Source organism: Glycine max, chromosome 10 (assembly GCF_000004515.6).
Source record: "Glycine max cultivar Williams 82 chromosome 10, Glycine_max_v4.0, whole genome shotgun sequence".
Lineage (NCBI taxonomy): Eukaryota > Viridiplantae > Streptophyta > Magnoliopsida > Fabales > Fabaceae > Glycine > Glycine max.
Genome location: NC_038246.2, coordinates 38,192,304 through 38,204,223, shown reverse-complemented (window position 1 = coordinate 38,204,223; position 11,920 = coordinate 38,192,304). Strand labels below are relative to the sequence as shown.

General features: G+C 35.5%; 1 protein-coding gene, 1 long non-coding RNA gene and 1 pseudogene across 2 annotated transcripts; 1 reads left to right on the top strand and 2 right to left on the bottom strand.

Moving 5' to 3' along the window:
- Positions 1–945: 945 nt before the first annotated feature.
- LOC106794989 (putative pentatricopeptide repeat-containing protein At1g56570) lies at positions 946–4,001 on the bottom strand (annotated as a pseudogene).
- A 3,744-nt stretch (positions 4,002–7,745) lies between these two features.
- LOC100797025 (alkaline/neutral invertase A, mitochondrial) lies at positions 7,746–11,717 on the bottom strand. The gene is made up of 6 exons (XM_003535267.5): positions 10,779–11,717; positions 10,226–10,385; positions 9,842–10,053; positions 9,012–9,505; positions 8,792–8,840; positions 7,746–8,394 (listed from the first exon to the last, which is right to left on the bottom strand). Exons 1-6 carry the CDS (start codon positions 11,490–11,492, stop codon positions 8,068–8,070), a joined length of 1,956 nt encoding a protein of 651 aa, XP_003535315.1. The 5' UTR covers positions 11,493–11,717; the 3' UTR covers positions 7,746–8,067.
- LOC121172879 (uncharacterized) lies at positions 8,337–9,004 on the top strand. Its single transcript, XR_005886641.1, has 3 exons — positions 8,337–8,468; positions 8,583–8,641; positions 8,781–9,004. It is a non-coding gene; the product is annotated as an uncharacterized lncRNA (long non-coding RNA).
- Positions 11,718–11,920: the final 203 nt, after the last annotated feature.

The following is an 11,920-nucleotide window of genomic DNA, read 5'->3' as shown; positions in this document are numbered from 1 at the left end:
TCACAAATAATCAATAAACAACAATAGATAATGATGTGTACCTTTCTCCATAGGAAGACTTGTACCTTTCTTCATAGGAACTTCTCTCCGGTGCGCTTTGATTTTCTTGAAAGATGAGAGAAATAAGATTTCACTTCCTTTGACCTTTCTTTTCTGCCTCTCTCCGTTAGTGATGGCTATGAGTGAGAGAGAACACTTTTCTGGTCAGGAAGGGGACCTTATTTCACGTTAGTGGGTATTAAACCCCTTTTATAACCACTACTCCCATCAAGTAGCAGTCAACCCTAGAAACTTCTCCTATTAAGCCCAATTACAATTTAATCCTTAATCGTTAATTATTTACTTATTAGTCCCTATATAAGTCACATGCCTCTCACATGAGACATAAATTCTAACAGTAATACCCAACCAATAATAATCATGGGGGAGGGGGAAGCTATTGACTCTTTTGAGAATTACATATTGTTATGGTTCAGTCAATATTAAATTGTTAGTAGGATTGTGATTACATTAGTGACAAGAATAAGCTTAAAAACAAAATGAAAGATTTTTAACATATTGTTTGATTATTTATATTGAGAAAATGATTGATGTTTGATACATATTGATGAATTGTATGATTTAAAAGAGCCACATCCACAACTTAAATAAACGATATAATGCATCTAAATATTATAATTTAATTATTTAATATTTAGTATTAAATAATTTCCTGTCCCATCCCTTTTAGTAGATTTATGGATCATCTTGTATATAGTGCAATGACAGTGAGTATCTTTTGGCTCATCTTTAATTTATTTAAATATAATCATAAATCATGAATATGTTTTCAAATATGATAATTTTATTGTGAATTTCTTTGGCGATCCTGTTCAGTAAACACCACTTTTTTCTTCTTTATTGATTGGTATCAAATATCATTTGATTCTAAATATACAAATTAAATTCACAAAAGCATCGGTTATATTTATATGTACGTTTACAGAATGAATAAATGACGTCTATACAAAAATTACTTTGCTATTCTACGTTTTTCTCTGTTTATTGCATTGTAGAACTCAGGACCAGGACCTCTCATTCTCAAGACCATGGTTTGGCTAGTTGACATCTAATAGGAATGCAACTTCCGTTTTGTTTGCTATTGGGAAGATTCTTCATCCACCTGTTTTGGTGTTCATCTCTCCTATTGAATTTATTTTATCATAAGAGAAAAAAAAACCAGAACTTTATGAAAAATATTCATCCCTTCCCTTCTTCCAACTCCTTTTCCATTGATTTCTAACCTAAACTAAGCAAACACTTCGCAAGAAAAATGTCAAATTCCCCCGTGCACCGACTCTTTCCTGTTATCTGTAACCAAGTTGATTGTGTTTGGAACAAGTAACAGACCAGAGAATCATCTAGAAGCTTTCGGCAATAACATGGTCTTTTCAGCTTTGATTTAAGTGATCAGTTATTTTCTTGCAGGTCATGTACATTGCAGTCTAAATCAGGTCCATATCAACATCTTTCATATGCACAATCAACAATTTCAAAACTTCACACACACACCTGTTCATTGGAAGAGACAAATCTATCTCCAACAACAAAACTGCAAACCTGGTCTTTCAATTCAATCCACTCCTCCCCGACTCACTTTTATTTTTAATACTTCTCAACTTCGTTGAGCTGGCAAAATCAGCCCAGTTTCCTTCAGCAGCATAAATATTTGATAACAACGCATAAGTTCCTGCACTATTTGGCTTCATATCCAGAGCTCTCAAAGCTCTGCTAATTTGGCCACACTGGGTTGTTTATGCACTTTACAAGCTCCAAGAAGGGCTGCCCAGATAGACTCATTTGGATTAAATGGCATACTCTCTATTAGTTGATAAGCTTCCTTTACTCTTCCAGCACGTCCAAGCAAATCAACCACACATTCATATACCTCTATATCAGGGGTTACATCATAATAGCTGGTCATTAATATAAAATATCTCATCCCTTCGTCCACTAGTCCAGTATGGCTACAAGCACTTAGAACTGCCATAAATACCATCTTATCTGGTTTAATACCTGATCTGACGATTTCATTGAATAACTCAACAGCCTCTTTACCGTATCCGTGATCCCCATATTCAATCATCATTGAAGTCCAGGAGACAAATTTGTGCATAGCATTTTGCTAAATATGTTATGTGAATCAGCTATATTTCCACACTTAGCATACATATAAATAAGCGCATTGGATATTTCTAAGTTATCCAGGCCTCTATGAACAATTACACCATGAAGCTGTTGCCCACAATACAGAACTGCTAAGTTAGCACATGCACCTACTGCACTAGTAAATGAGAAGCAATCTGGACTAAAACCTTCTGATACCATTCACGAAAATATGCAGAGAGACTCTCTGGAATCCAATGCTTCAAATCCAGCTATCAAGGTATTCCATGTGATGGTATCTTTATGAGTCATTTCAGAGAATAATTGTTTTTCCTCAGATGCACAATGACACTTGCAGTACATGTCCAGTATGGAATTCATGACAGGAAGGTTGGACTCAAATCCATGCTTAACCACTGCAGCATTTACCTGCTTGCCCAAAATACCCGATCCAATTGATGCACAAGCTTTAGCTGCAATTGAGAAGCTGAAGAGACTTAACGCTCCTTCATCCTGTTTGTTAGCAAGAAATTATGTTGTACAATACTAATATTTAGACTACTAATAAGTCGAACAATTAAATAAAAGTAGACCTAGATTTAGAACAAGAGGGATAAAATAGAAGTTTACCAGAAACATTTGACTGAAAACTTGAAGACCACCTTAGGCGCCTCCTCTATGAGTGTACCCAGTGATAAAAGTAGTCCTGGTAACATCAGTCTTGGTTGTGATATCATCGAAAACCATCCTTGCATGATCCATCCTATTGCAACAAGTGGCATACATATCCATAAGTGCATTATCAATATATATGGATGATCCTTGGACACCAATCTTGAAGGCCAAAGCATGAACTAACTGGCCACATGGAAGAGCTTTCAAACCCTTACAGAGGCCTTCAAAAAAGATGATATGGTGAAAGCAGTGGGGTTCACCCCATCTCTGAGCATTTGAGGAAACACACTCCATGCACTCATATGGTTGTTGCCAGATCATGGCCGTCCAGGTGACCACGTTTCTGTGGGACATTTAGTCGAACACCGCATGGGGTTCTTCGATTGAGCCCTTATCGAAGGAAAAACTTAATTAATCATTCGGGCAAAATGGTTCTTCAATTGGGTGCAGCGAAGAGAGTTTTTGACAAGCAATGGAGTAGCCATCATCGATCAAATGACCATGCAACCAATGCTTTTATTTATGTTGTTACTACGATATATGCGAGTTCAAAAATGCAAGTGTTAAACCTTCACAATCTGGCTAGCCGTTAACCGTTGGTATCTGGTTTGCTTCAGAAAATTATATATGATTCCGCACTGGCCAAAGACCAACTGGTAAGGTGGTTCTTCCTTCAATGGTAAGAGTATGAACTACCAATGTGTATGTGTGTGTGTGTGAAATAGACAGACATGGAAAAATTTGCAACTAAATACCAAGACACAGAGGATGTTGTCATGTTGCTTTTATTAATGAAATATAAGTCCCAAGTCTAGAAGTGAGAGTGAGATAGTGATAGCAACCCTGAATTAGAGGCTAATCGTAGGCCCAAAAGAATTATCAAAAGGCCACAAAGGTGGGAAGAGTTTATTCACTAAAGGATATCAAATCAGCACCGGAATTCTGTTAGTAGTGGATCAACATCCGTTAGCGGTATTTGTTAGTGCCTAACCATTCTTTTATGATTCCGTTATGCTTGTTTCATTTTCGCTATTCTGTTGTGGTTGTCCTTATCCTTTAAGCTAATGTAAGTCTATATATAGTGTGTTATCAATGAAAGGGGACAAGAATTTCAAAGCTAAAATACTATCTTCTAACCTTTCCTTCTGGATGTATTTCCTGACCTCGAATACAGGATCCATTGTTCACAGAGCGCCATCACTTGGGGCTTTCATTGATCCCTCCCATGGTCGATAATACACATTCTCACTTCCTTTCTCGCCTTGAGGAGGCTGTGACCCTCTTGACTCAGAACCAGAGCGCACTCACCTCCACACAGAGCTCCCTCCACGTAAGAACCTTGAGGTTCCTCGCTTCGACGAACGACTCCAGGTTGCCTCCTTCTACCGCGACGGGCCAGCCATTAGTTGCTTTCAGTGGATGTTCTACAACCACCAACTGCCTTCTTGCTCTACTTTTCTTTAGGCCTTGGAGATGCGTTTTTGCGCCCTCCTTATATGGTCTAGTTTTCTTTAATATATAAATATTTTTAATTTCACATAAAAAAAAGGTAAAAATAAGCTGTATATTGAAATCAATTTTAAAAAATTTATGTAAACAATTTAATTATAAATTGATAAAATAAAAATGTGTAAACTATTTAAAATAAAAACATATAAATGATATAAAATAAAATTAAAATATTTATATATTAAATATTTTTTAATTTATAAATTTAATAATTTTAAAAAAATAGTAACGGTTGATTAATGATACATAGAAAATAATACTAATGTAATTAATTAAATAAAATAAATATGTTGGTGATTTATTACCTTGTCTATGAATAAAGGATGAGTTTAATTTATACGGAAACATTTTTTATTTTTCACTTTATTTTTTATCAAATAAACGTCATGTTAATAACCTACCTAAGCTCCACATTAACACAAATATATCACATCAAAGTCAACATTTGACTTTAAATGATCAACTTATAGAAGGATAAAACATTACTTATTTTAGAAAATAAGAGACTAAATATCTTCATTTAGAAATAGAAGAAACAAAATTACAGATCTAAAATTATTAAGAACTAAAACTACAATTTAGCCTTAAAAATAAGAAAATTCATAAAAAAAATAATCTCTAAAAGTGCAGTTTTTATTTACTTTGGTCCAAATTACACAAAGTCATATAACTTAAATGATAATATTAACCTATGTTTATGAATTTATTTGACATGTTTTTTACAACAAATAAAAATATGACGACAAACAAACATATTTAAACCTCAGGTTGAAAGAAGTCATCCCAACCGTACACACGTACAAGTTAATTCCTAACAACACCTCCTATCTCCCACATAAAGCATTATAAACCAACTGAACTATGCATAAAAAAATTTCAAAATCTGAGCAACATTGCCACGATTCTATTTGAAGTTTCGGTGGCCTTACCAAGCTCGTTCCGTCTAAAACTCAGATTAAACGATTATGAATACAAACCAATTTGTAATATTTTTCAAGAGCTCCTAGAGGAAGACTATCTTCTTATGCAAAGTTAATGGTTTGCATAGAAAAACTTGACAGAACCTTTATAATAACTAATAATCATTCGTTTAGTCCTCACTTTCCTCTGGTTTCACAAAGAATTCAATATGAGCTATTCTACCTGGTTGCTGATAGCCAACTGAATCAACATGTGTGTGACACAGATGGTTTGGCAATTGAAACCAGATGCTGAACTTTTAACATTCCACCTCTCCCAATGCTTAACTTACTTCCTCTATTTTCTTTAATAACACTGCTAGGCATATTAGAAGTTGTTGCTCTGAGGAACTTATATTTGTACCTGTTAACAGCAAGCATAGTAATAACAAATAAAATTGCTGGCAAGGAAATGACAACTAACACAAAAATAATAGTTTTTTAAAAAAGAAAAATAAAATACTTGAAAGAAGCTCAATGATCACACTGAAATGCCACCAAGAGTTCAGAATTCACATAATACATGAAGTCTATCTGAAAAACAAAATGTGTACATAGTCAGTTTAAATTTCAAAGCAACCAGCATCTGATCATTTGAGTTAAAAACAACACAGTACAAACTTGGTGTAGAATAATCTGGAGGCTCTGGCTTTAGAATTAAATAAAACAAGTGTTGCACCTGTTGATCTCTTATTTTCTTAATGTAACAGAAGGAAGCTCTGGCTCTAGAATAATCTGGATGCTTGATCCAGGCCATTCAAGATCCTCAATAGCTTCCTTTAGAGCTGCAGACTTGGTGTAGATTAATAATAATCAAAATATCAGTTAACATCATTCAAAACATATGTGTTTTTTTCACAAGTATCAACTTCAGGAATACATGTATTTTCCATAGAATATATATATATATATATTCAGAATCGATAGAAGCATAAAACCATGCCTATCATATCAAAGGGTTCATCCACACTTTTAATTTTATGATTGCAGAGTGTAAAAAAAAAGGGTCATTTAGAAGATAATAAGTCATTGAAATTGATATCTGAAATTTCTGACATACTTTAACAGTAAAGGTTAAAGGGTTTGCCCCTGCAGGTTCAAAATTGTAGTCCCATGCAATTGTATCTGGAATCTTTGTCCTGATCTCTGCACAAATACTGGCATCCAGAGAATCTACAGATCTAAAAAGAAGTGGAACAAAGACAAGACAATTCTATGAAACTGTTTGGCTGATTGATTGTAGAGCCCTAAAGAAAATTAAGCTATCAAGAATCTTATTCAATAAACCATCATTATGACTATCACACAGATACTTGGCTGGGAGTTAGTAAAATGTTGGATTAACTTGTAATTAGAACATAACATGGTTCAATTCAAGTAGAAAAGAAGAGAAGGGAAGGGCATAGTGTAGTTAGTTACATAACATACTTGAGAAGAAGCTGCATGTCAGGACCCGGATATTGAATCTGAATCCAATGAAGATGGTAAGAAAAGAAGAGAATGGTACCTACTACCTACCTATCATTTGAGATAAACCTTGGCTTGGAGGCAACCGCATTCTTGACAATCAAAACAATGCCGTGTTCAGACAACTCCAACACGGCGTCCTAGGTTAATTAAGGAATGAAGAAAAGAGGGAATTACTACCTGCTGGCGCTTCCACCGAACGGCCCTTGAACGTTTTCCAGCTAGCATATAACGTCTGGGGCTTCTTCCTCCTCCTCCATGCCACCTTCGCAAAACCCCTTCTCTTCCTTTCAACTCCACTCACTTGTAAATGGAACCATCACACCACCTCTCAGCTGTTTATAGGTTTACTTTCCCCCTAATTTTACTACTTTCTCTCTCAAACTAAATTTTACTTCATATTGTAGCCCTGCATTTTCGCTGAGTTCTTCAACTTGTATTCGTCTTTTTAATCGAGTTCTTTCGTCTAATTGTTGTTATAAAAAATTAATCACATGGACCTAATTAATTCATGAATCCAGTATTGTCACCTTTATTTATGTGTACATCAGTATTCTCACCATTCCAAGTAAGTATTCTTGCATTTTCAGGTCAGTATTCTCACCATTCCAAGTAAGTATTCTTGCATTTTCAGGTCAGTATTCTCACTTTTACAGATTCTAAATCAGGTTCTTCAACTAATATTCTCACGTACGTATGTTGTGATGATTTATTGTTACTTGATGACACCAAATCAATTGACTTTGTAGAAAGATTTAACATTTAATTTTATATGACTTTTGGAATGAATTTCTTATGAAAGTAGGCGTGGATTTCTTCATTTGATTTTCAAAGCTATCCATTCAATGGTTCACTTCACCACCTTATAAAATCTCCATACATATCATAACATTCCAAATAAAGTAACCTTCACAGTATTATGATTTATAATGTCCTTTAATCTCCGCATCAGTGATGAGAAAGTGAAGTCAAAGACACAGAGCAGAACGATGTAAAATAATAATAGTTTAGGTACGCTCACAAGGAAACTCATTATAAAATGCTGCAAAGGAGCAACTGTATAATGAGATAAATCAATGTGAATATTTGTGCATATACACACAAGAGCTCATACTTTTAAATCTCTATCCCCTAATTGTTAAAAAAAAAAGTGAGAATTGCCCTCCCAGAACAAAGGAAAGCCTTCTTAACCATAATTACAGCAATGGAGAAGGTGTTTATTTTCCAATTTAACTTTTTCTATAACCTACCAAACGCACAATATAAATATATGATCCCCCTGGCTATGAATGTACACTACTCTAGGAATTCGTCATACAAGAATTTGAGACCTTGCGGCACCACGGGAACACCTTTTCCTGCCACTCTTGCTAAGTCCACAAACACATATGTCAAGAAGCTCGTAATCCTCCTCCCAGAATAACATGGATGCCATCTCAGGATTCTTCAAAAGCATCTTGGATGTAAGGAAACCAGCTATGGTCCATGTTTGATACATTCGGGCTTGTTTTCCGATAAATTTTCCAGTACGTGTATCATAGTATTCAGGCCAAGAATCAACTGGCAGTCTTTTCTCAGCCAAAGCAACTGCTTTCTGGGCAAGTTCAATTCTCCCCATTTTGATGCATGCCAGTGTGAACTGAAAGATGATGGACAAGGAAAATGCATCAGAAATTAAAGCAACATTTCATGACTTGGCAGTTGATATGCAAGGTCTCAGTAACAAAATTGGCAAAAAAAAAAAAAATTGTTTCATTTTAAACATTTTCTCTCCTGATTAACAACCCAAGAAAATAATCTCTCCTGATCTTTTTTTTCTCTCTTCAGGTTCTGCAGTATATGGTTTTAATTTCCAATTTTCTGCAGTATAATAGAATGAGTTTCTGGTAAGTTCTCTGATTCTCTCCCATGTGTCTTATTCCCATCAATCAGAGTCACCAGACTCAGTTGAGGTAGTAAGACAGGACAGAGTAGATAGCCAACAATATATCTGACCTGACCTTAAAACACACACATTGCCATCAGGAAAAATTTACCTGCCACAGAAGGGTTGGCCAAGATCCACCATTGTGATATGACCAAGGGCTGCAAAAGTTAAGCATGTTGTTTCAGTTAAGATGCACTCAGTAGAAGAAATTCTGACTACAAAGACAAACAAATTATACAACATAAATTCATCAAATGTACTCCGTATAAAAAAAATCAAAGTTCTCAAATACACAAACAACAGAAAGAAAAATTATGGTAAGAACTTACGTATTCTTTGGGTCACAACCAGTAACTATGCGCCACTCTTCATTATCCAAGGCAGGATAACATATCTTAAGAGGCATATGGCCCACAAGATCATCCCATTTTGCTTCTATCAGATTTAAAATAGCCTGGTTCTGTCTTGGGGTGCCCAATGATGAGACAATAGACCAAAGATTTCCAAGTGAGAAAAACCGGAAGTCCATGTGAGCTGGCTGCAAATTCCCAATCAGATACCCACCTTCTTCAGGAATCCAATCCATTAACCACAATGGAATTTGTTCTGGGTAGATGTTGAATTTGTTGATGGCATCTGTGGAGTACTCTTCAGTTTTATACCTGTATATTTCATTCATCTTTTTCATATCCACCCAATAATATTCTCTAATGTGAAATGACAGTGCACTGAGTCTGTTGTTAATGGCTCTAATAAGATTATTGGTTCCATCAGTTGCAACAAGCATCTCACGTGAGCAGCGAAGAGCTGAGTAAAATAATGCCTGTAAAGTAAAACTTACCACAGATAAATGGAGGAATAATAAGTGAAAAAATAGAGGTAGAATGCAGAAACCAGATTACCTGAATGCAGAGTTTTATCTCATGTTTAACAAACATAGATTAATGTCACTTGTTTCATATACATGAAAATAGCATTCATCAAATAAAACAGGAGCATATACTGATTTAAGTATAGACTAAGACAATTGCAACTTAGTAATATAGAGCATCATTCAATTTTAAATAGAACATACCACAAATAGCATAATTTCCAAATCCATATTTAGTACCCAATACCAATAAGATAAGAATGAAAAGCATTACATAGTTACACTCACTTGGATCTCAAGGGGGTGACCATGAATTCCCATCCGCCTGTCTATCATGCAAGACCCATCAGTGACTAACAGAGAAGGAAACATATCAAACCCATCTGTTAAACACAAGTTAAGGATCATTTTTAAGCCTGTTTGAACATCCGCCCTTTCTTGCAAGCTGCAGTCACCAGTGAGCTTCCCATAAGCCCGCAAGAGGATGATCCACCACAATCCTATCAAGGAAACAAAATGGAAACAGTAGAGGAGAGTCATTTAGTTATGCTACTCAAATAATTTTCTTTTGAGAATGCTCATGGTTTACATCTCATTAGCAATTTTCAACATCATTCATTCATTCTTCCTATAGGCATATTATAAGAAACTGTCAAATAGTTAACTACTAACCTGAATCTACAGGTGCAACACGACCAATAGCTGATTCCCCAAAATCAGGATCTAAAACTTCTTCATGGTTATCTTCATCAAGAGCAACAGTTCTAACTTTGAAACTTGCAGGCATCAAGCCCTGCCCTGGACTGTAGCAGTCCACCGTTTTCTCCCAACTCTTTTAAGAAAAAAGGTAATCAATATTAAACAAAGTTTTAAAAACGCTCAATGATTTTTGTATTCACAATTACACTTTCTTTCAGGATCAATCAAGTACAGACAGAACATTGAATTAACATTTAATCATGACAATAAATACACTTTCTTTTAGCATTTAACCCTCAGATTTACAATTGATCATTAGCATCCACTGTAATTGTTACGTTGCTAACTCTTAACTCTTAATTAAATATCCAAGACGAGTGCTAGCAACACACTCTTTCTTACACATTCTCTACACTATTGTTAAAATTTATTGAAAACTACAATATGTTAAAGAATCTGTTGCTAACATTTCTCATTCATCCAGTAAATGGGTTCAAGTGACTCTAAAAGGGGGTAAATAAATTACCTGCAATTGCAAGGTGTGAAGAAGAAAGTTCTTGACAATCTCACTTTCTCCTCTAAGCAAGAAAGCAAGTGCTGAAGGTATAAAATCCCTAATAAAGACCTGATCATAATTCAAGGGTATCTTGTCCCCAGGATCATTTGCAGCCATAGTTCCCACAGGGTTGCCACAATAAGTCACAACAGCACCCTGCAACAACTTCCATGCTTCTTTTTCCACCTCTGAGTCCTCCTCCCCTTTAGTCTTTCCCACACTCACATTCACATCACCACCCAAATCCCTCTCATCCTCCTTATGAACACTTTCCACCACCAATGGTTTCACATTGTTCATGCCACCCTGTACGTAAATCCTCTCAAAATTGTTGTTGTCCTTGACGCGGGTCTCAACAGAGGTCGAGAAATTTCGAACCTTGAAGGTGGAAACGTCCCTGCTCGATGTGCTCAAACTAAAATGCATAGATGGAGGGGCGAAATTCGAAGAGGGTAAGCCAAAAACTTTCTGAGCAACATCAATACCCTTTGTGCGATGAATTTGAAAAGGGTGGTGATTGGCGCGGTCATGATTGAAACGAGGTTTCAGCGAATTGTTAGCAATGGAAAGAGTGTGGTCAGATTTTGCAGGAGTGGACCCGAAAAACAATGAAGTTCTAGAACCGGTGAGAATCCTGCGAGCGGAATTAATGGCGCGGTTGCGAATAAGGGTAATTGTGTTCATCGTGAAAAGGCAATGGGAGTGAAAACAGAGAAGAAATCTAAGGAAATTACTGTTAGTATATCATAGACACAAAAGTGTGATGTTGGTGAGAATGAGAAGGTTTAGGTTGAGTGGTTGTTTCATGTGGATTGAAGGGGGCGCTGCTGCCGCCGGGGAACACAGAAATCTTTCATACCTTTTCTTCTCAGAACGTGAAGTATATTACAATCATTACAAATCTTATCCATAGATTCCATACGTTAGTTTTAGAAGATTTTATTTTGGTTTAATTACTAATTAGATTTTTTTAAAGGTACTAATTGGATATCTATCTATCTATAGTATAATAATGTTTTGATCTTATTATGTAAAAATTTAATATAATTTGTTAGTTATTGGTTAAATTAGTTTTTCTATTGTTTTAATTTATCCTTTAATTTTTTTAGTTA